This window comes from Maylandia zebra, linkage group LG7 (assembly GCF_041146795.1).
Source record: "Maylandia zebra isolate NMK-2024a linkage group LG7, Mzebra_GT3a, whole genome shotgun sequence".
Taxonomy (NCBI): Eukaryota; Metazoa; Chordata; class Actinopteri; order Cichliformes; family Cichlidae; genus Maylandia; species Maylandia zebra.
The window spans coordinates 18,186,816-18,209,986 of NC_135173.1; the positions used below are offsets into that span (position 1 = coordinate 18,186,816).

At 40.3% G+C, this 23,171-nt stretch overlaps 4 protein-coding genes across 7 annotated transcripts; 2 read left to right on the plus strand and 2 right to left on the minus strand.

The window, feature by feature from the left end:
• Positions 1–65: 65 nt before the first annotated feature.
• On the minus strand, positions 66–7,441 carry slc35b4 (solute carrier family 35 member B4). The gene is made up of 10 exons (XM_004576356.3): positions 6,981–7,441; positions 5,634–5,747; positions 5,417–5,519; positions 5,266–5,315; positions 4,307–4,388; positions 4,144–4,204; positions 3,856–3,965; positions 3,669–3,744; positions 3,512–3,587; positions 66–1,729 (listed from the first exon to the last, which is right to left on the minus strand). Exons 1-10 carry the CDS (start codon positions 7,055–7,057, stop codon positions 1,480–1,482), a joined length of 999 nt encoding a protein of 332 aa, XP_004576413.1. The 5' UTR covers positions 7,058–7,441; the 3' UTR covers positions 66–1,479.
• An 827-nt stretch (positions 7,442–8,268) lies between these two features.
• golt1bb (golgi transport 1Bb) lies at positions 8,269–11,811 on the plus strand. 2 transcript variants are annotated; one of them, XM_024803256.2, is made up of 6 exons: positions 8,269–8,449; positions 9,053–9,144; positions 9,451–9,629; positions 9,922–10,003; positions 11,279–11,294; positions 11,387–11,811. In XM_024803256.2, the coding sequence occupies exons 1-6, from the start codon at positions 8,425–8,427 to the stop codon at positions 11,392–11,394; spliced, it is 402 nt and encodes a 133-aa protein (XP_024659024.1). In that variant the 5' UTR covers positions 8,269–8,424; the 3' UTR covers positions 11,395–11,811. The 2 variants fall into 2 exon arrangements, with proteins under 2 accessions (XP_024659024.1, XP_024659023.1); XM_024803255.2 differs by having other exon boundaries at positions 8,272–8,449; positions 11,279–11,811.
• Positions 11,812–12,377: 566 nt separating this feature from the next.
• Positions 12,378–16,708, plus strand: LOC101468612 (spexin prohormone 1). Its single transcript, XM_004563723.4, has 7 exons — positions 12,378–14,156; positions 14,235–14,296; positions 15,032–15,103; positions 15,182–15,227; positions 15,315–15,374; positions 16,328–16,414; positions 16,511–16,708. The coding sequence occupies exons 3-7, from the start codon at positions 15,041–15,043 to the stop codon at positions 16,567–16,569; spliced, it is 315 nt and encodes a 104-aa protein (XP_004563780.1). The 5' UTR covers positions 12,378–14,156; positions 14,235–14,296; positions 15,032–15,040; the 3' UTR covers positions 16,570–16,708.
• Positions 16,709–17,017: 309 nt separating this feature from the next.
• Positions 17,018–22,824, minus strand: ldhbb (lactate dehydrogenase Bb). Of its 3 annotated transcripts, XM_024803412.2 has the most exons (9): positions 22,711–22,822; positions 22,544–22,571; positions 20,750–20,886; positions 20,218–20,335; positions 19,825–19,998; positions 19,551–19,724; positions 19,358–19,475; positions 18,711–18,834; positions 17,018–17,664 (listed from the first exon to the last, which is right to left on the minus strand). In XM_024803412.2, exons 3-9 carry the CDS (start codon positions 20,876–20,878, stop codon positions 17,497–17,499), a joined length of 1,005 nt encoding a protein of 334 aa, XP_024659180.1. In that variant the 5' UTR covers positions 20,879–20,886; positions 22,544–22,571; positions 22,711–22,822; the 3' UTR covers positions 17,018–17,496. The 3 variants fall into 3 exon arrangements, with proteins under 3 accessions (XP_024659180.1, XP_024659179.1, XP_024659178.1); XM_024803411.2 differs by lacking the exon at positions 22,544–22,571 and having other exon boundaries at positions 22,711–22,824; XM_024803410.2 differs by lacking the exons at positions 22,544–22,571; positions 22,711–22,822 and adding an exon at positions 21,335–22,491.
• Positions 22,825–23,171: the final 347 nt, after the last annotated feature.

Sequence of the window (23,171 nt, forward strand, 5' to 3'; positions counted from 1 at the left end):
TCATAAAACTCACTTAAAAAGGAAGCATGCACAGATAAAAAAACAAAATAAAAACAGTCTCAGTCTTCAGCTATGTTCCCACTTTAATTTCAGTCACCAGGGAGTGTAAAGATTTATTGTTGACAAATACACCTGAGACAATATGACAAGGACACGGGGACTTTAATATGCACTGCATAACCTGTCCCCCTATCTAATCACGCAATCTGACTCCAGCAGCTCTTCACACATGAATCGGTGAAGTCCTTAAAATGAACACGAACCTGGAGCAGCTAGAGGCAAAAAAAATAAATATCCAAACAACATCATAGGCAAAAAAGAAAAGTGGCACTGAATTTGTGTCTGTGAACGCACCATAATGAGGTACTAATGTTAAAACACCTAACACCGAGAGTATTCGTATTTTTCCTATTGTTAGCAAATCCAAAATAAAGACCAAACTCAGAATCTGTGTAGCCAAAGTATTACAACACAACACTGACCGACACTGTTGCACTGGCTGACAAAGCTCTCACCAGACCCCCAATCACACACTTCGAACAGTACCTACAAAATAAAATATTAACTCGTCCTGATAAAAACAGTCTCCAGCTGTATTCAGAAATGATTTCGTTAAATGACACCGGCTGGAAAAGTGGGACTTTAGTGTGAAAATCTGACGTTTTGGCCACAGGGGGCAGTAAAACTGTCGACACAGCATATACATGCTGCAAACATATTTCTTTCCCCTTCAAATCTATCATTATAATTATAACAGATTAAACACTGAAAACATCTTTACCTAGAGTCTGTCAAGCGGAAACAAGAATGTTTATGGATTTTGTATGAAAAAAAAAAAAAGACAATTTAATCTGACTAATAATCACTCTTCAAGTTTGTGGTAAAATGCTTGACAGGAAGCTCACAGTAAGTCGTTTTTACAACTTTCTGCAATCAAGCACAAGAAAAACAAGTTCTGGGGTAAATCATGGCATGTATCTCTTTGGGCCTGAAGAGAGGGTGAAAACTCTCTGTGGGTTCATCACCATAATCAAGTAGTCACGTGATCAAGTAGTGTAAAAATATTGACTATAGCTGGTTTTAGAGATCTACATCTTCAGTCACAGCGAATGGGCTTGGTGCTTGGAGTCAGAGAGCACAGACAGACAAAACACAGATTCATTCACACGTGGAATTAAAATAAATAAATCTATCATGAATGAGATCTGGCTCAATTGACTCAAAAAGCTCCTAGCAATAAATCTGTGCTGATTTTTAATAATCTGCTGGATTTGATCTGTTCATGGGATTTGCTGACAACAATAAAAATGCAGAACACCACCATCCTTTAAACTGTTCAGGTGGTGTATGACTGAGCACCGTGTAATCAAGTATAAATCTAAATGACCCTAAAACTGTATAAAACTGCTGCGGGATAACAACATCACTCTACGTCCAACACGATAACTGATTTTCTGTCCACCGCCAGTCTCTGGTTCGTCACTCTGCCTTCTTCTCTTTGGCGTCGGGTCCCCGTAGAGCCGCCCGCACGCTGCTCCACACCTCCGTGTACAGAAGAGTACCGACGAAGACCACGGCCGTCCCCACCCAGTGCCAGGTGGTGAAGGGGTTTTGGAAATAAATGATGGAGAAGATGAGGCTGAGGAACTTCCTGAGCGTCACCACCAGCGTGACCGTCAGTGAGGCGCACTCGGTGGTCAGGATGAAAACACCACGGATGCAAACGTACCTGAAGAAACGGTTAAAGACTGCAACAAGACTTGAGACACAGAAGACAAAAACCTAATTTCTTCACGTGTTGCTAAGACGGTCTGTGTCAATTGACCTCGTAAGCTAAACCGCCATTTAATTAATGTTATTTTTCACGATCAGCATCACTGGACAGATCAGGCAGGGATTAATCAGTTAATATTGTGATCCCGTGTATAACAGAAATATTCAAACCTAGTTTTGGTAGTAATATAAAATTATTCTGGTAAATTATTGTAGTATTTATTTTAATTAACATTTTTCTATGAAGCCCATAGTGGATTATTAAGGTTTTATTTTACAGCTGATTTATAGTTTAGTTCCATTAATTAATATTAGTTTACAAATATTTAGGAAAACAACTTAAACTTTCATTTTTTTAAAGTAAAAAAATAAGGGCCACTCTTTAGTTTTCTCACTTATAATATTACTTTGTGTTACGAACTATTTTAGCAGTTGTTACAGCACGAATTTAGATTCTGGGTCATACTGTTTCTCTTACTGAGACAGCATTATAGTTTACATACATGCTACAAAGGCTGAATCCCCACGAATATTTTCTGAATTTCAAATGAATCAGTATATGTACAAGTAATCTCTGTGAACCATAAGCTCTGGTTTCAGACTGCTCTGAACACACGGCTTTGTATTGTCAAATAAAAAGGATATCACTACCAAAGTTATCTCAGACACGCTTTTGGTTCTAAGCTGAGAGGCCCAACCAGGAACCAGCATAAGAGTTAAGCATTAAAAACAGCGCATAAGCGGCTTTGCCCAAATAACTCTGTTTTATCATTATAAATAAAGGCAAAGTCAGTAATCAAAATTCAGCTGATGCTCAGAAACAATGAAATTTGATGAGTCAGCTACTTAGAGCAAGAGGTGATGTATAAAATTTCCATGATTAAAACCACGCTGCAGTTTTGACTTTTGGTATAAAAATCCAAGCACCTTCTTCCTTTACAGCAGTGCCTTTCATGCCTTTATTTAAACAAAACAAAAGAAAATCCAAACAAGCCTTCATCAGCACAGAGTTGTCAACCCACTCAGGGGAAACATGAGCTGGCCTCTCACAACGAGAGGTATTACTTCACTGATGTTGTCACAGAAACCGGGCTCAGTGCTGTGAACATGTCCGGATACTTGATCTGTGAGCTCGCCGAGAAGCGACGCTACCATCTGTGGGACTAAGACCTGCTGACTCTGAATCCCGCCCAGACGTGACTAAAACCACAGGGCTGCTGAAGCGAGGGCCACCTCAGATAGATCCTCTGCTGTGGTGTGAAGAGCTGTTTGTGACACCACAGTTTTTAAGTCCAGTAAGAGCGCGATACTTTCAAACTCAACGGCTGTTCATAATGTCAACAGTGGGCTGAATGTGTCTTTAGTGCAAGCTGAGACAAGATTGATCAAACTAAACCGATTTTTTTTTTTTAATATTAGCTTTAATAGCACACACATATGTGAAGTGCTCGACAGTTATCTCTGCCTAATTAGATGATTAAACTCTGCTTGGTATGTGGGTGTAAACATTTCTTTAAAACTGTGTGTGCTTAATGATATGAACATTGTTTTTTGCATCTGATGAAGGTCATTTGGATCTAAATTTGTGATTTAATAAAACAGCAATAAGCTGAGGTTACAGTTTCTATTTTTAGCTGCTGGGGGAAAAAAGCAAGTTATGAACTGTGATATTGTGTTTAGTAGGAAAAGAGAAAAACAGTACAAGCAAACTGCAAAAGTACTTGTTTTGGTAGGATACTGTGTGATGACATTGATCAGCAGGTAGATCCACATTATCGGCACGGTCAGTTCGACCCCAGGAATCAGCGTGGGAGCTGCAAAGAAAGTAATCATTGACACCTGTGATGAAACACGCACTCTGAAAAAGACTCCCAGAATGAATTGACGGCACTCACTGCTCTGACTGAAGAGGACACAGTGGTTGTAGATATTTGTAGAGAGAAGCAGGAAGCCCGGCAGAGGCAGGCAGTGCTGCAAAAAGATGCAAAGGAATCATGTTAAAGGATTGCACATTTTAAAACAGCTCCATGAAAACATTTGTGGAGTGAATTCCTGGGCTGTTGGTGCTGGAGGAAAACTCACATTGTAGAAGAGCGCCTCTTTGGAGTGTTTTCCATACTTCTTGTACAGTGTCTCCTGAAAAATGCCCATCCTCGCAGACATCAGCAGGGCAAAGGTCAACATGGCGATACCTGAATGCATCCGTACAACATGTATATGGATTATCAACATGTCATGATCAACATGACTTCCCACCCCTGCAAATGCCTCCAACACACAAAATGATTGGACAGAAACTTGTGACTTACTACTAAACATACACACCGATATTCACATATCTGCAAAAAGCCAGCATCAGCTGCCACTCACCTATAAGCCAATGCATAAAGGTGTAAAAGCCTTGGTCTTCTGAACCCTCATTTGACACATTCTGCAAAATCAGGAGTGCAGTTTATGAGAGCACACTTAAACAAATGCTAAAATGACTCACAGTCAAACTGCAGCAGTACCCAGTGTTCTGCAGAGGACTCACCACTTGTTTGGCAGACATGATGGTGCAGATGAAGATACCTGCAGAAACTAAGGCTATAGACAGATATTTGCTGGCCGAATATCTGCGGAGAGAGAAGAAAAATGTGGGTAGATTCACTACGACTCTTTTCAACTTTTATTTCGATTTGAAAGCTTCCTCTTTTCAATAGCTTCAACTACACAGCTGAAAAAAGTGAATAAAATTTGCATTTTTAAGCCCGAGATGAGCGTTTTCATTGTCGCCACCTTGGTTGAAAACTTGGCTGGGACAAGGAAGGGAGGAAAGCTGACTCATTAACCAATGAGCGGATAATTCTCCGTTCCTAAACATAATGTAACCAAGATTTACAAAATAGAATGTATTTGTTACTGAATATAACCAAAACCGAGTGACCGAGAGGGGGAACACAGACAGCTTTTCCTCCCATAGACTTCTATAGTATGGAAGTATCTTTGCAACCTAAGCAAGCATCATCTGGTGGCCTTCAGATATAATGCAGGTGTTTCCACAATAGCTTCCTTTGTCCAACCTGGCTGCTATGTCCATCTTTAAAACTATCAATGTATAAAATATAATGATGGGTACTGTAGACAGCACCACTACAAACTTTCAAGACAATGAAGATGAATGTGTAAATCAGACTGTCGTAGTAAACCTGCTCCAACAGGATCTGGTGAAGATGATTTTATTTCTATAAAACAGCCAAATTTGTGGAACACGGGATTGTCTTTGTGAAATATGAATGAATCAGTTCAGATGCAGGGATTTTTGCAACTGTCTGTCCACAGAATAAAACCCTGATCATTATAATCTCTGTCAGCAAAAAATTGATCCTATTAGCATTTAATCAAAGTGTGTGGTCATTAAGTACACTCCATGAAGCGTTCTAGTTGCTAAATTTACAAAGTCAAAAACATAGTGGGGAAACGTTATGTATGTTGTTGGGGGATGCTGGGTACCTTTTCTTCAGGATGATTATTCCCAGGATCATGTTAGCGATTAGTGATCCCTACAAAGAAACAAGAAAACAGTTCAGAGATCAGGCTTTGGTGAAGGAAGTGATGGTCAGTGATAACAGGAAACATTCAAGAGTCATAGTGTGAAACTTACTGATCTAAAGATCATGTGTAGAGGCATGGCGATGTTGAAGTTGAGAGCGTAGTTGTTGATCACACTGACAGTGAAGAACATGGTCACCATGATCACATAGTTACTGAAAAAAAATAAATAAATAATGGACAATGTGATTCAGTGTCAGCTTTAAAAAGTCACCAGCTGAAAAATATTCACGTCAATCTTTTTTGTTAATAAATTATTTAATTTTCACCTAATAGGTATTGCTGGTTTCTTGCGTCCAAAGTTTGTTTCAAAGATGAAACCTTCCAATGCGATGAAGACAAACTGAGCAAAGGTGACTATGTTGCCACATCCTGGAAAATCTCTATGAAAAAAAAAGAAGAAAAAGAGCCAAGAGTTAATTAATAATGCATCATTTAATGCTAACGACAGACATTTCAAAAATGAATACACTGGAAAAAAAAAGAAAAAAAGAACAGAGCAATATATGTATAACTTTTTCTCTAATCTACATACCCACTTAGTATAATTGAATGGCATTATGTAACTGTAATGAAAATAAAAACTAGCTTCAGAATAAATGTGCTAAAAGAAAATAAAGATAGAAGTAAATCTTTAGTTTTAGTCTTTGGTAATGTGGCCCAATCTATGGATACTATACCATGAGCAGGCTTTTGCATGGCTGTTTCTAGACATAGGGATATCTACATGAATATGAGCCAGGTGCCTGCACAAGTGCTGTGATTATTTATTCAGAAATTCTTAAATTTACAGTCAGATTTACACCCAGCCTCACCTGTATGGACGCACAACTTTCACAGGTAAGGAAGGGGGGATAAAAACAAACAACTAAAACAAGGTGCTGACAGACACCCCAAATATGGGTGTGTATAGTATTGACACTGTGCATACACATAGTCACCTGACACTTTATTTGGAATACCTGCTCAGCTCTTGTTAAATAAATTATCTCATCAGCCAATCATAGGCACCTTGTTAAATCTGTTGCCAGGGAGAATTAAACAGTTCTGAAGGCAAAAGGTCCAAACTTGGACCAAATAAGTGTGCAGTAAAAGTATTTCCATAGAATCTCACTAACTACAGGAAACCACTCTCTTACTTTCACTTCAGTAACACTGACCAACAGCTGATAACACAGAAACACCGAATAACCACAGAAGCACAAAGTACATGTCAAAAGACTGAACTCCTTCCAGCATAAACTCGTAATGCAAGTGATTATGACACACAGTGATACTGCTCTGCTACATATACTGCACGCAGCGTAGCCAGTTTTCTCGTTAACACCATCCATTAACTACGTGAGGTCAGGAGTAACTTAAAAAACGTCTTGATCAAGTATGATTTAAGAAGCAAAAACCGTTGAAAACGAGTTAAAATTATTCAGGAGGAGAAGGGTAGCTTAGTAACACTCAGACACTTAGACAAACATGCAAACGAGACTTCACTTCCTGTATGAATTCAGTGAAAACACCTGTGCAACGAGGAATCTAAAAACAAACTGTTCACACAAACGTTTGTGAAGTAAAGTCTTCATGAGTCATTGGTGTAGACACGGTGTAAGTTTCTCACTGACCTCACAAGCAGCTCCAGAAACACCACATTGCTACAACAGCCGACAAAAACAAGAACAACGGCAAACACGGGCCCCATGGTGTTCACGGCGGGAAAAACTCGGTGGAAGATGTGTCACTTAATCAAACGGGACAATGAACGGAGCATGTTTGCATTACGGCAGCGGTTTGTGTGTCCGACTTCTTGTGCTTTCACACAAACTCCGGTTTCAGCTGAACACGTCTGAATCCGAGATTTCGCTCTTCCTTGTTCCAGGTGCTTCATGGGAGTTGTAGTTTATTTAAAAAATAGGAAAAGGGGTTTCCCGTGTGCGTAATATTTATAGTTTCATGTAACACATTACGAGTTAAAAAACGTATTGTACAGGAAGCAACACTACATGTGAATATTAGAGAAAAATGTAACAAACGAATGAATAAATATGCGTTCAGCGTAATCACGGTCCAGCTCTGACGACACGCATGCGCAGCTCATTACAGACTGAAAAATAATGAGATATCACTCTGCCTCATTTTATAGGTACATGAAGCCACGCAAGGCTGTTGGAGCAGGGGAGCTGCTCACTATGAACTATGATCGTGCAAATTTTGGTATCGATTTGATACCAAGTAAATACAGGAAGATTATTACTGATACTATTACTTTTAATCTATGAAGGGAGCTTATATAGGGAAGAGCAGGGTGCTGGGATTTATGACATGAATCATCATCCATTTGCAAATTTTGAAAAGATTTAAATCACTGTGGTTTTACTTTCCATAATAAAAAGTCAACACAATCAGCGTTTCATGGATTTTAACAATGACCTTTTTGGAGAGCTGGAATGTAAATATGCCTGTCTCTGACGGACTTTGTTTTTAAATATGTTATAGACTATAGATAAAATAGATATGACAGTCAAGCCAAAAAAGGTTCAGACATTTTTCTTTTTCCAAATGTTTTAATTAAAAAAAATATATATAACACAATTCAATGATCTACATACTAAACTTGAGGGATAAAAATAAAGTACTGATTATTTCGCGCTAGCATCGATCCAATATCAATAACATTTACAATTTGAAACATCTAATAATTATCTGATATGACACCTTATATATTTTTGGACTACAGATGTCTTACAGTTAAATGATTACAACAGCCAAATAAATCAAATTAATAAGACCAAAGGATAACAAGTACTTTTTTTCTAAACGTGCACACACAGACAGCAAAATTGGCAGAGTGTGTTGGATCAGTGAGTGTCATCATAGACGATCTTTGCTGGCGTGCGCGTATACGTGGCTCCGGCTGACGTGGTTGCGTAATGAACCGCTACCTTTGCCTCCACTGCTGCTACTGCCGCTTGTAGCATCAACACTTTGGCTACGCTGCTTTCGTAAAGCTGCCAGTTTGAGTCGTTGCGACCTCTTGGTGATTGGACAGAGTCTTCAGCGGATACCAAAATGATTTCGCTCACGGATTCACAAAGTAAGAGCCGCTTCTGTTTCTATGCTGTTCTTTGTCTTTCTAGTGTTTCTGTGCGAAACCGGGTTTAGCTGAATGTACGAGGCCAGCAGCTCAAACACGATTGGCTGAGAGCAACGCTACGTCACCACGTGAAGTAGCTGTAAAGGGGAACTGTTTTTTTTTCTTTTTCACTTGTTTCTTGTTTTAAAAAAAAAACGTATATCGAGCACGGCCGAAGTGTAAACCAACGAGGTTAGCGTATGCGCACGAGTCATTTAACTGCTTGGTTTTTTTTTGTTGTTTTTTTACACTTGGCTGTGTGATGTCAGCACAGAAGTCCCACCTACCTGCTGTTCAAACCTTCTGTCTGCAAAGGGCAGCCAATAATAAGAAAGCTTGCTTAAAGCTGGCTAATCCAGAGTCCCACTGTAAGAAAAACAAGGCTTATTTTGGACTGGATCATGCAAAGCTGCCTTGTAATAAAATGTGAAGCTGGAAATGAATATGAATACCCCCCTTAATGAATAGTCATTCTGCATTTCTTTAATAAAATTGAAATCCATGTAAACCAAAGTAGATCATGCGACTTATTAATAACTTCTTTCTTTTTCTTGATGTCTGCAGAGATTGGGATGGGACTGACGGGGTTTGGTGTGTTTTTCCTCTTCTTTGGGATGATGCTGTTTTTTGATAAAGCTCTCCTTGCCATTGGAAATGTGAGTTGATGGTTTTTGGGTTCATTGATATATCAGAGTAGTACCTGTATTGTTGATTGCCATTTGGCTGTTGGTCCATATGATCACATTTGCTGATGTGAGTGGAAGTTGATCTTTTCTTTGCTGCTCTAGAGCAGGGCAGTAAAAAGGAAACAGATGTTAAAAATGAATGTTTATATCGGGTAAATTATTAGATTAAAAATTGCTGTGAGCACAGAACCTACCTAGTAATTATAACACAGTGTGAAAGTCTATCCTATATAACCTAAAAGATCTTGGACCCGTGACATGTTGTTTCCTGTGCAGATTCTATTTGTCTCCGGACTGTCGTTCGTCATCGGCCTCGAGCGTACCTTCAGGTTTTTCTTCCAGAGGCACAAACTAAAAGCCACCAGCTTCTTCCTGGGAGGAGTGTTGGTGGTTCTGCTTGGCTGGCCGATTGTTGGGGTTGTTCTGGAGATCTACGGTTTCTTCCTCTTATTCAGGTCAGCTCAGTCAGAAAGGGCTGAACTCCTTTTCCTCTTCTTCCTCGTTTGGCTGCTCCCTATTAGGGGTTGCCACGGTGGATCATCTACCCGAATCTCTCCCTATACCTAACGTCCTTTGTCACCTCAATCCCTCTGCATGTCCTCCTTCACTATATCCATGAACCTCTTCTGCCGTCTTCCCTCTTTCCTCCTGCCTGGCACCTCCATATTCAACACTGTCCACTATCTCTCCTCTGCACATGTCCAAAACAATTTCCAAGTCTCACTTTATTCTTGCACTCGTTAACAGGGGATTCTTCCCGGTGGCAGTCGGATTCATCAGACGAGTGCCTGTGCTCGGATCTTTGCTCAGCTTACCGGGGATCAGTGCGGTAAGTGTCACTCTCAGGCACTTTAACCTTAATAAGGGTCACTAATCACAAATATTGTTTAGCTTTATAAGGCTTTCAATGACATTTGTCTGCAGGACTAACAGTAAATAAACACTGTCTGAATTTGATGAAACTTTGTGGAGAGGAAGATTCCACTAATCTTTGATGCAGTAATAATAAAAGTTGGTCATGGTGGAGAAGGTGCTCTCTGAGTGCACCTGCAGTTTTCTTTTATGCAAGCCTCTCTGGTTGCAGTAAGAAGTCAGATTCTATAGAAGTGCATGAGAAAATGGCTTCTGGCTCTCCTGCTTAGGTTATGGTCTCAGTTGCTACTTTCAGGTTTCATTAAATACAACATGATGTCCACTGTGTACATGAGATTCCAGCTGTAGTTGAAATAGCAGGGTACGCCACCTACATTGTGGCCGAGTCACTCAGACTCATGGTCTGATCCGCACCTTGCATCTATTTAAGCTCAAGGCCTGGAAGCAGAATTTTGCTAATCAAAGGGTGTCACGGTGGCCTCCTCCATCTTTTAAATACAGTCTTTGGCAGACATGGAAAAATCTGGTATTTGCAGCCCGTTGTCTAAAAAGTCATGCAAGTATAATTATACGAATACTAAACTATCTTGTTTTATTTGTGCTAAACAAAATTCAGTTTACCACCATATATGACTAAAATACATCATTTAAAGTCTTGCATTTGAGAAGCTGGAACCAGGGATTTGTTTTCTTTATTCGTATTTGAATAATGTTAAGTGCAAAGAATTGATTATCAAAATATTTGGGGATTAGTTCTCTAAGCTAAACATGAACTTTTTCCATTAGATGATACAAATGGCATTTACGGCAAAAAGCAGCTGAAAGTTTTTAAAGAAGCTGATATTACTTTGTTGATCTATGTGGGCTTTAAAGATTTTTAGAGTGAAATGGCTCCAAAAGCTGGGGAAGGTTTTTTAGATAAGAGGGCTCTGGTCTTTCTCTCATCTAGTCTAATAACAGGGTCCCTGTTGTCCTGAGCACGACCTCATGGGATTCCCCGCTCAGTCTCGTGTCTTTGAAGCCTTTTGTAGCTTCTTGGAAACCGTCAGCGTCCAGGATCAGTTAATTCGGCCGTGGTCGCTAATATTTTACAGCTGTTTACCAATATAAAAACCTCACTGCATTATCAACATCATCATCCTTGCATGTTCTGCTTCATACATGTTATTTTAAATCATCCTTCGCATAACAACTCGTAAATAATTCTGCCCTTTTTCATGTTTTATTTCAGCTGGTGGACAAAATTGGTGAGAGCAACACGATGGTATAACAAAGAGGACAGTTTCAGCGTTTCTTACCGCCTCATGGTGACTGTATATTTTGACCATTGCCATTCCAGAGCTGTGAATCCAAACATTACTCTGCACAAAAGACACACGCATCTGTGGATGTCTGACTGACTGTACATTTAATTCTATTAGAAGGAAACTGTTTCTGACTGCTACTGGAAAACATTACCAAGAGATCTTTTTTTTAAGGCTGAAAGCAGTTTCTCTTTTATGTCATTCCACTCTGATATTTATGGACTGATAATCTGGGACCACTGGATTAACTCGGAGGACAGTGACAGCATCTGTGTGCCTGAACAGACACTGAGGGCCTTTTTTTTCCCTCCATGAAGAGTTAGTGGAATTTTATACTTTAAAAAAAATGTGCAGTTGAGCTAAATGTGGCAGAAATGTAAAAACAGTTTATATTGTCCTGGATGGAGATATTTAACTGTAACTTTTCTAAGTGCTTGAAATAAAGTGTGCATTTTATAAATTTTGTTTTGTAGCGTAAGTAATTTAGATGTCCCAGGTCTTACCTGCGTTTTGGGTAATAACAGTATGATTTGCTAAAAGAAGCCCAGCTCCATCTTCTATTCAGGGACTCTACTAGAAGAGCTTTACATGGTTCACCCATACTGGGCCTTGGTGAAGCTCCTCTAATGCACATGTCCTCTGAAACAAGCTGTTTTACCCTTTAATGCACAGGTGTTCAACTTCAGTCCTCGATGGCCGGTGTCCTGAAACTTTTCCATGTGTCCCTCTGCAGCACACCTGAATAAAATCAGTAGGTCATTAGACTTTATAGAACTTGACTGATGCTGAGGTGGCAATTCATCCATTTGATTCATGTTACAGCAGCTCATGACTAAATTAACATGGTACAATAAAAGTACTTTTAAAAGTAGTTTTTTTTTCTTCCAAAAACTTATATTTACTTACATTTATTTAAACTTCAGTATGGTTAGGTGTTGCCACCTGAGCATGTAGTCAAGTCTTGCTAATGACCTACTAATTTTATTCAGGTTGTTGCAGCAGGGACATATTTAGAAGAAGGCGGTTGGAGACTGTATGATCGTGTGTAGTAAACTAATCTCATTGTCTTGGTTGCTTCAGAGGCAGGGACCAAGTCTGCAACCACTTGTAGTCAGTTGCTGGATTCAAAGGTGGCAATACAACAGCATTAAATGGATTCAGTCTGCTATCAGTGTACGATTGAATGTGCTCAAGTTGGCATCCACATGCAATCTGTTTGTGATAATACGGTGGTTATACTCAATAATATATATAAGATTTACTAGCATAAATTTCCAAATTTGTTGCCATGTATATAAACAGAAGTCTAAACCATTTAGATTCAGAGTCCAGCTGAAAACTCATTGATTTGAAACAAATTCATCCAAAAACAGTGACGGTGTTGTTACAGGACAGGGATTTAACTATATAAGCAGCTGGAAACCAGTTGAGTCCTGTTACAGAGAGGCGTGTTGCAGATGAGTTGCGCTGATTGGCACAGACTGACTTGTTTAGATTGCAGTGTGTTGGCACTCTGCGTTTTTAATTGGTCGGCATTGTAAATATTCACCAATCTGCGTGAGACTGATTGCAGTTAGTCCGAGTGGCCCGCAGGTTGCCTCCCAACAGGCGACCTGTGCGGTCACTTTGTGATTCAAAGTGGTCACTCACTGGTTGAGGGTGCTGTACGGTCAACTTCTGATGGAAAGGTTGGTCATCAAACTGGTGTTTACTCTGATGAGTCTTAAGCCAGCTTTATATGACAACGTCAACCACTGTGAAATGATAATACGTTCCCTTTAAGCATTCACATATCAGAGATTAGATTTATAATTCAAAACAAATTAACTGTTTATACACAGTGTGTACAGGTCATAAACACAGAGATTTATGTATGTGTGAAATTTCTAAAACAGTTGAAACAAAAATAAATAAATTCAAGGTCCTCATGTCATCCAATGTCCTTCATGCTTTCAGCTGATCCAGGCTTCTGCTCCTCATGTCGAACCCACATTCTCAAACTTTGATACAAATCCATCATCTTCAAGCAAATGCACTGCATTCATAATAAAAGTGGAAGAAAAACTAATGATGGGTTACTTAAATATTTTTGCTAGAGCCCTTGGTAGAACAAACACATTTTATTTAACTACACTTATATTTGCCTTTGAAATAAACACATTAATTGCCATGTTGTGATAGTAAAGGCCTAAATGTCTCTTAGAAAATGTTTGAGAGGTTAAAATGTATTAGTATGTGTATATTTTTAGCTCACCTGGCTGAAGGACCAATGCACTTAAGCCACGGCAAGACTTAAGTTCATCCATAGTTCACATTAATACAGTGCTGGTCTTATTTTAGCAAAGACCACCATTCACTTTAGTTTTATTACATAGCTGCAGTTCAAAACAACAGTTGCCCCAAGGCTTTATATTAAAGAGACAAAGACCCTGCAATATTACCAAGACACTTGAACAATCATATGACTCCGCCCCCTATGAGCAAGTAGTGCTCCTCACAATGATGACCGCAATTTGGGAGAAGACCTACTGAAGTCATGGACAAATCAATTGTAGCCAATAAAATAGATTTGCAGATTACACAGGGCCCTTGAAGGACTAGAATTGTCTTATTCTGGCATCTGCACCTGCCACCTCATCACTGCTCACCGCATCAACTTCATTCATAAAATCTCACCGGCGTTGTCGTCCTGCAGTGACCCTGTGAAAATACTCTGCTGCTTGCAAGACTTAAAAGTTTGAGTGTCTCTCATGCGTCTGCGATTAATGTGCAGCGACATCTTTAACAGCACCGTCAGCTGAAGAAGTAGGTGTGAAGTGATTAAGACACCTGTCAGCGTCATCAGTTGTTTTTTTCTTACAAACGATGTGACTGCACTGACAGGGAAACATTAAACATTTAAACCAGCTGCAACCTGCAGGAGAGCACAACGCTTAAAGTAAAAGGTAAGATATCCCTCTTCTTAGTTATATATAATATTTTAATTTTCTTAAATGTGAAAAAATTAAGTAAATTAAACTTTTACTTTCTAAGTCTACCTTTTACTATTTATGAGCAAAATAAAATTTGTTTATAACACAATACAGCATAATAAATCATAAAGCTAATAAAGCACAGACAGAAAACATGTAACTATTGTCATTCAGTAGTAGTTAGTATAGTGAGGTGTTAGTACAATACAACAGCTCACAATTGTGTGTACAGGAGAAGTTTACTTGCTAAAAATACACGGGCAATTTCTTAAACCTGCTTACAGAGATTTATTATAGTGTGTTTACATTAGTAACATGTAACAAAGTCAGAATGCTATAAATTGAAGTAAAATAAAACACTATTAATGAAAATATGCTACAAATACTGTTATTATAAATACATTTTAACTGTAATGTACACAAACCGCAACTTACTGGTGTCCAACTGTAAATTTACTTGAAGGTAGTGGCTGTAATTTAATTTAAAGTACATTTACTGTAATAAAAATGACAGAAAATGTAATTTACTGTAAAGTTACTGCAAACATTTTACTGTAAATTACTGGCATCTAGATGCCGATGAGGTGCTTTAAAATTTGTTTACAGTGAGTTTACATCTAAACACAGAGAAATAGATGTGTGCTGGATGACTGTAATTAAACGTATACTTCTCAGAAAAACATTTTTCCCCCTCTTGTTCTGTTGCAGAGTTCAACAATGTCTCTACTAGTCACGCTGCTTTTGCTGTCGCTGGTTTCTCAGTGTTGGACTGCTCCACAGGTTAGTCGGTATTTTTCTTTTGTCATGTTTAACCCTGATCAGCCTGAGCTGGAACAGAATTTTCTTTTCCCTTTTCAGAGGAGAAACTGGACTTCTCAGGCGATCCTATACCTGAAAGGAGCACGTAAGAACGCACTGACGGCAGCAAACAGTCACCCAGATTTTAGACGTCTATCAGATCGAAACAATATAGTGTGCTGATCTTTTACAGAGGGACGCCGCTCATTTTTGGAGCGTGCCAGAAGAGAGGAAGAAAGCACTTTTCACTCAGGTGTGTGAATACATGATGCAGCTCGAGTAGTGTAATCAGATAAACAAGTAAATATTCTGTGTAAGCTGACTAGTATTGTATTTGGCTCTTAGGAGCCTGTATTCATTTGTAAGAAATCATCCTTTGGAATAAGTTTGTACTTAATATTGTGGTAACTTTTTGTTTTAGTTTGTTTTTACTCACATTTATTGTATTTGTTAGTTTTTTAATGATTTACTTGATTTTATTCATTTTATTGATCTTGTTTGTTTTACACTAACTTGTAAAGCACTATGGTCGAGCTTGTTTGTTTTAAATGTACTCTAGAAATAAGGCTGATATTGTGATTTTGAACTGGTTACATTTTCTGAAACATTTACTAATGTTTCAGAAATCAGTCATTAATGAGAGCTTCTTCTTCTTCTTCTGCTTTTTAATCCTAGGCAGTTTTAAGAGTTTGTTAAATTTTTTAGTTTGCAGGTATTTTATTTCCATCAGAGTAAAAACTCCATGAATAAATTATTTTGCTATCATGTTTGAAGTGATGGCTTATTACCAGAGTTAGAAATCATAATAAATATTACATTTTATTATGTTTACTTACTAATTTTGTGTTCCTTGTTTTAACCCTTTAAAGCCTGAACAATGAAATAATTACCAGAAAATTAATTTTTTTAAAAAAAACAAAGTGTATTGTGGAATTTATTTAGATTTTAGACAATCCCCACTGATGATGTAGAAGTCTCAAAAACTGTATGTGTCAAATATGATACACGAGGCGTTAAGAGGGTGAAGTGCCACATATGTGATTTCATCAGCCTGATCCTGGGTGTTTATTTCCGAGGGTTTCATACGGAAGATAAAAAAGAGGAAATCTTAGTCTCCTCTTCACACAGCTATATTTGTATTTTGTTGGTTGCACAGTTTTTTGTTTCTTTTCCAAATACTGCCATTTCTGCTCCGATTCTCTGCAGGGACTCACAAGCAGAACAGCGATGGCCGAGGCTCTTCTTTGCTTTTATCCATTTTACTGGAACTCCTACAGCGAGCTGTAGAAGAAGGTAAAACCTTGGAATTCATCACCACCAACACCCTGACTTACCAGATCCTCCTGAACTGCTTTAAGATTATTTATGGCTCTTTTTTTTAATCCTCAGATGCAGGCAATCCAGATAATCACCTGGACTATCAGGAGGTGAATAGAACCCACTTGTGAACATTCATCAGAGCCCAGTTCTATGTTTTTCTGTTTCTTATGTTGCTTGTTACATTTTATTATTGTTGATGTTTGTCTGCGTGTCGCAAATTTGACTTAACTTATAATAAAATGCGCAAAATAAATGAAAATGTCCGTCTGCAAGATGTTAGAGTCTGATTTATGCGTGAGTTTATCTCTTCATTTGACTGTCATCATGTGCAGTTTGGTGGTGTGACGCATGGATGGATTTCCATTTACACTCATCCTTGTCAACTTATTAAAACAATTACGCCAGTCACTCATTCACACCATGAAGTGATTAACACCAGGATGACAAACTATCAGTCACTCATCATCGCGCCGTCTTCACAGCGGTCACTGAGAGAGCCGTGTCGGAGGTAGACGATCGGGATCAGACAGAGTTCATCGACTAATACATTCCAGTAAAATCACCATGAGCTTCCAGCAGGGTTTTAGGATTTATTTTATTGAACCATGTTGTTAGATCATAGGCCACATGTAACACTCTGCTCTTCACTTTCAGCAAAAGAGAAAGCCCATGTTCACAGATTTCTATCACGCTACATAAATAGCCAACACTGAAGAACTGAAACACTGCACTTATTGCTTTAGTCCCTGCTTCTTTTATTAGTTGCCAAAGCAACATGACACGTGGTCCCACAGTGCAACACAGCAAAGGACAAATGAGTCAGAGCATCTCACTCATTATTGGGGTCACCTTTTGGTCTCCAGCGAGCAGAAGTGCACAAACTGACCCCTACGGCTAAATCTGGCTGGATGAAACCCCTCCAAAAATCTGGGAATCTACATAGTGCAGTAGGCTGAAGGTGCAGAGGGGCAAAGCTTTCTGGTGTGACCGTGGAGTGATGCTGAAGGTCATGAGTAGTCAGGAAGGTGTAGCTATTAGCTCCCCCTGCGGGCAGGTTAGACATCCTGCAAGTCCTTCTGGATGTCCCAGAGTGTGTTAGCGCTGGCCTGCAGCTGGGCCACCTCTTCATCTGTCAGGGTCATGTTGATCACGCTAGCCACACCCCCGCTGTTCAGCACGCAGGGCAGACTCAGATAGACCTCGTCACTGATCCCGTACATGCCCTGTTAATGACAAAGCACACTGTCTTTATGTGGAAGGGCTTAGCGTCATAACAAAGACTTGCTATAGAGGTCTAAAGAGGGGAACTATAGGGAAAGCAATTGTTTTTTAAATATTAAAATATGACATTACTGTGTATAGAACAGGGGTGTCGAACTCCAGGCCTCGAGGGCTGGTGTCCTGCAGGTTTTAGATATCACCCTGGGTCAACACACCTGAATCACATGATTAGTTCATTACCAGGTCTCTGGAGAACTTCAAGACATGTTGAGTAGGTCATTTGGCATTTAAATCAGCTGTGTTGGCTCAAGGACCCATCTAAAACCTGCAGGACACCAGCCCTCGAGGCCTGCAGTTCGACACCGCTGATCTAGTGCATCTACACATCATGAAATATATTACATATGTACTCGCACAAGCTCAAAGGGGGTGGAGTTGAAATCTGAACACCCAACATGGAGCTTGAGCCCACGACCCTGAGATCAACAGTCTTATGCTCTAGCCCAGGGGTGGGGAACTCTGGGCCTCAAGGACCGGTGTCCTGCATGTTTTAGACGTGTCCGTGATCCAACACAGCTGATTTTAATGGTTAAATTACCTCCTCAACATGTCCGGTAATGAGGCCTAGTAATGAACTTATCATTTGATTCATGTGTGTTGACCCAGGGTGATATCTAAAACCTGCAGGACACAGGCCCTTGAGGCCTGGAGTTCCCCACCCTTGCTCTGGTGACTGAGGTTGCTGGGCTTCAACTCTAGAGAACGTGTCGACTGAACCTGCAAATGTTCTGCGTTTTTCCTTGAAACTTGCCTTTTGGAATATATAATGATTATCCAAACAGATGATTACATCTGATGATTCTTTTTTGGCTTAGTGTTTCACTCTTACTATCAGAAAAGTGGCTTGGGAAAAAAAGAGCTTTATTTAACACAACTGGTAATTACACTCACACTTTATACATTTTGGATTCAAAATTCTAGTTAAAGTTATATTTTAAAGAATACTGGGAAATTCTTTAACGAGTACATGAACATGAGCGTCTGTTACCTCCACCATGGTGGAGACGGGATGAATCCTGTTCATGTTCCTTATGAGACTCTCTGTCAGGTCGGCTACGCTGAGACCGATGGCCCAGTTGGTGTAGCCTTTCAGTTTGATCACCTCATAGGCACTAAGAGATGTAAAACAAACAAACAAACAAAAACATGTCTAAAGTGTCTAAAATCATGAAAATTCACCGAGATTGATTAAGACAGCGACAGGTAACAGCTAAGGTAGCGATAGGTGATACGTCTGTGTCGTGTCTAAACGGTCAGCCATTGTATTGTGACGTGGTGTTGACTCGGTAAAGATGAGATCTACACTCATCTACACAATATTTTAAACTCGCTGATGTTGATCCAGCATGAAAGAAAGAGAGACTTTTAGCCTGAAGAATTTCAGAATTGAAGAGAAAGTTTGCAGATGAGCTTCCATGTTGGCCTTAGTTTGAAATCTGACCCATGTCAGGGTTTCCGACCAATAAGGTGCAGCTCTTTGCTGACAGTGCACATGTCCAGCATTGACTGTGACTGTGTTATCAACTTGCCCATCAGTGAACAGAGATATCGGCTCACCACTAGCAGGTGAGTTTAAAAAGATCATACTTTAAAATATTGTATCCATAAACTAGATTTAAGCGACCTCCAGCCTACCTGTCCACCACCTTCTTGTGAGTCTCTTTCCAGTTCTCGTCGTCGCTGTCAGTGCCGATATCAGGGTTTAACGTCTGCAGGCTGACTCCAGCCACGTTTGTTCCACTCCACACAGGCACTGTAACACATCTGGAAACCATCAACCTTCATGCACGTACACACCATACACAGTTATTGCCTACAGCATCCTCACCACTTGTGTCTCCATGCTCTCCCAGGATCCATCCGTTGAAGCTGCTCGGGTGGATTCCCAGTTTGTCAGCCATCAGGAAACGGAAGCGTGCCGAGTCCAAGTTGGTGCCGCTGCCGATGACACGGTGCTTTGGAAGCCCGCTCAGTTTCCAGGTCACATAAGTCAGTATATCGACTGTCAGAGAGAGGGAGAGATTTATAGTGTTAAAAGGTGAATACTGCAAGATTTCATGTCTGAGGACGTAAATAAAGAAGAGCTATGTGGTTGGCTGAACCTGGATTGGAAACAACAATGATGACGCAGTCAGGGCTGTATCTGACAATCTGGGGGACGATGTGCTTAAAGATGTTGACGTTTCTCTGAACGAGGTTCAGCCTGCTCTCCCCCTCCTGCTGACGGACTCCAGCGGTCACCACGACGATGCGGGAGTTAGCTGTAACCGAATAGTCTGAAATACAAATTTTAAAAAACAGATCAGTTTGGGTTCACATTCTCCTTCAAACCTTTGCAAAGGTGGGAAATTAAATTTAAACAGCTCCATAGTGAGCTGCACCCTGTAAATACTTTTTAAAGAGTTTTAATTAAAACTAAGGCTGCTTTATGAGATTGAGCTCCTGTGTGTTTGCATGTGTGTGTGTATGTGTGTTTGTCTGCGATATGAACTCGCCTTTATCTGCAACTATTTTGGGGGTTTTGAGGAAGAGGCTGCCATGCTGCAGGTCCATCATCTCTCCTTTCAGCTTATCCTCCACCACATCCACCAGCGCCAGCTCATCAGCCAGCTCCTGCACATATCAGACAAGGTCAAACCGATCCATAGTACAGTTTGCTTGTTGCCATTAGAACTAGTTGAAAAAAAGAACATAATAGAGAGCTTCAAGTGAGTCTGTTTTAAGCCTAATGGCTTAAATAATTGTTTTATGATGTATGATTCAGTCCAACGGTGAAACGGGTTATCTAATTTAAGTGAATGAAAATAAAACCTGAACAGCTTTAGGAGAACTCCACTGTAATCCTTCCTTTTTGATTACAAATACATGTTTCCTTGTTAACAAGTGCAGTAAAGGGATAACGGTCAGATCAGACACCAAGAGATCAGTAATCTCGTGGCAATCTTGGAAGAGCCTGAGTATGATCCCATCTCGTGACCCCAGCAGGCAGCGTGGTAATCTGAGAGGCAGAACCAGTGAGACTCTTACCCTGAGTAGGATGCTGAGAGCGCAGGCCATGCCAACCTGGCCCACACCCACCACTGTAACTTTATTCCTCGGAGGCTCAGGTGGACCACTGAACAGCGGTGTGATCAGTTTCTGCAGGACTGAAGCCATTTTCAGTGCTGAGAAGTGTAAATGAAAGAAGAAAGGGATGAGCGTTTAGGGTCAGGTGAAGCAGCAAAGCATTTTACACAGACACGACAGTAGCCAATGGTCCTGCGTGCAGCCTCGCATGCACACAACTCATAAATAAGTCAGAGTGCAGAGGGATTTCTAACGCAAGCCTGACATACAGTGGCATAGAAGAAAACCACTTCTCAGACACTTCGATCATTTACAGCAGTTTTCTCTTTTTTGAAATGGAACTGAAGGCAAAGGAAGGAGGGCAGGAAAAAGAAAAGGCTTCAAGGACAACTAGAGAGTGCATTATTTCCCTTTCTAGCAGGTATGAAGAAGGCGATCTGCTCTCAGACAGAAACGTATTAGGTCCTGTCTCACGCGTTCTCTATTTGCAGAGAGTTCACCTTGAAATGACATATGGCCAGACACAAAAACACCAGCAATACTTGCATTGTCCGATGAAGCTCCGAGCTGCAAGGTATAAATACCACCATGTAATCAGCATGGCCACCTGGATGGATGACTAAGTCGTGTTCCTACAGAGCTCTGTCCCCCCTCCTGCATCCACAACACCTCCCTGAGTCACAGTTTTTGCAATGCAGTCGGTCCAGGCAAGTATCCGCTCAGCTGCAGCAGTCCCACAGAGCTCATGTGACTCAGGGTTAGATGGAGGAGCTGTCAGCTGCACAGAGCTCCGCTCCTCACCTCCCTCCCTCCTTCCCAAACGAGGAGGACGTAGCAGTATAATCGGATGCCAAACTTGATTGACTGACTGCAGACTGTTAAAGGAGTTACTGTAATCCCTTAACGCTGCTTCCATCTGCTACACCTCACCTCTAATGGGAGGTCTCAAAAGAACAGCTGATTTCTATTTAAAAGGCTTGATAATTTATTCTAAATGAATGAAGGGACCTGCTTTATGTCTCTCTAAGCACAGTTTAAAACACTGGCCTGTAATGAATCTGAAATGATGCTGTTGTTAAACAACCATCAGATACGTTTAGAAATAATTAGATTAAAACCATGCACTGCAAATTGCAAATAATGTAAAGCAAGGGGCACTTATGCTTGAAGAGACAGACATTAACATCCCTGTGCGTCTCTAATAGCAGGCATGAATGCTGAATATGCTGCTATTGAAAGTGCAATGCTGAAACGATCCATTCATTATCCAAGACCGAAGCTGGATTACCAGCTGACAGCACCATGCACTCCAGTCATGTAAATGTGAGCGGTTAATGAGATGGCTTAGCATCCAAGGTCATTGGGGAGGGAAGGAGGGAGGGAGGGTGACAGCAGTTTTCATAACTCTCAGTCAACTGCAGTAGAAGCATGGTTGGTACTCCAACACAGTGAGGTAGTCGGCTGCGACGTCTGAAAAAAGTTACATCTGCCTTGAACTTGAACCTAAACAGCCACTGCGGGGGAGGATGAGATATAATGAATACATGATGACAAAACAAAGCAACAGGAAAGCCTAAAGCCCCAAACTCAGCTATAAAATTAATGTAATGCAGAATTTTAACTTCTAGCTAATTGCCCTGCTTATACATAAACTTTTCATTTGTGGTTGTGAAAACAAATCCCTTAAAAAAAAAATACTCTGCCACTGTAAACACAAGCAGACCCTACGTATATGTAAACTTAAATGTGACTCACAGTTCTGCACACACTGAAATGGACCACCCTAAAGTGAGAATGAAGAGAGGACTAATGCAAGCAAAACAAAGCCAAAGGCATTCAGGTGTCACAAACTGCTACACATATTTCAACAACAGAAAGATAAAATTATACTATCTACACAACACGGAAATACCGCAGTTCACCTGTTTTGTTGAGCGTCCAGGTATAACTCCTTGGGCTACAGTGAGACTCTCCTCTGTTGTGCTGTACGGTGTGGCTACTCTTCTTCCTGTTGTGCTGTCAGCCTGCAGTCTGCCGGATTTAATGGGCTAAGCCTCTCCGTCCCCTGCAAAGACTCAATTTGGCACTCCATCGGCCACCACAGTCAGCTGGTACATCATTCACTGACACTTCATGCAAAATAACAAAACATGACTACGTATTCCAAAAACATAAACCAAAAATAGAGCTGTTATTGTTGCGGACATTATTGTCACATTTACTTTACATATTCAGTCGGTGAATGAATGCCACATGCCGGTGACTCCAGCAGATTTGGTCTTGTGGCGTTTGTCCTTCTAGCCGGTCTTGGGTTGGAATTAGCAAAGTTAATAATTAACAAACAAAAAGCCCTGCGTTTTAGTGTCAGTACAACACTCACGCA

Coding starts and splice junctions, on each gene's coding strand:
- slc35b4 (XM_004576356.3), bottom strand. CDS start 7,057: ATGGGGCCCGTGTTTGCCGTTGTTCTTGTTTTTGTCGGCTGTTGTAGC. Junction 5,748..6,980: donor TTTCTGGAGCTGCTTGTGAG/GTCAGTGAGAAA, acceptor TTTTTTTCATAG/AGATTTTCCAGGATGTGGCA. Junction 5,520..5,633: donor AAACCAGCAATACCTATTAG/GTGAAAATTAAA, acceptor ATTTTTTTTCAG/TAACTATGTGATCATGGTGA.
- golt1bb (XM_024803255.2), top strand. CDS start 8,425: ATGATTTCGCTCACGGATTCACAAA. Junction 9,145..9,450: donor CTCTCCTTGCCATTGGAAAT/GTGAGTTGATGG, acceptor TTTCCTGTGCAG/ATTCTATTTGTCTCCGGACT. Junction 10,004..11,278: donor GCTTACCGGGGATCAGTGCG/GTAAGTGTCACT, acceptor GTTTTATTTCAG/CTGGTGGACAAAATTGGTGA.
- LOC101468612 (XM_004563723.4), top strand. CDS start 15,041: ATGTCTCTACTAGTCACGCTGCTTTTGCTGTCGCTGGTTTCTCAGTGT. Junction 15,228..15,314: donor CCTATACCTGAAAGGAGCAC/GTAAGAACGCAC, acceptor GATCTTTTACAG/AGGGACGCCGCTCATTTTTG. Junction 15,375..16,327: donor AGAAAGCACTTTTCACTCAG/GTGTGTGAATAC, acceptor GATTCTCTGCAG/GGACTCACAAGCAGAACAGC.
- ldhbb (XM_024803410.2), bottom strand. CDS start 21,389: ATGCTGATTACATGGTGGTATTTATACCTTGCAGCTCGGAGCTTCATC. Junction 19,725..19,824: donor CATTGTTGTTTCCAATCCAG/GTTCAGCCAACC, acceptor TCTCTCTGACAG/TCGATATACTGACTTATGTG. Junction 17,665..18,710: donor CCGTCTCCACCATGGTGGAG/GTAACAGACGCT, acceptor TGTCATTAACAG/GGCATGTACGGGATCAGTGA.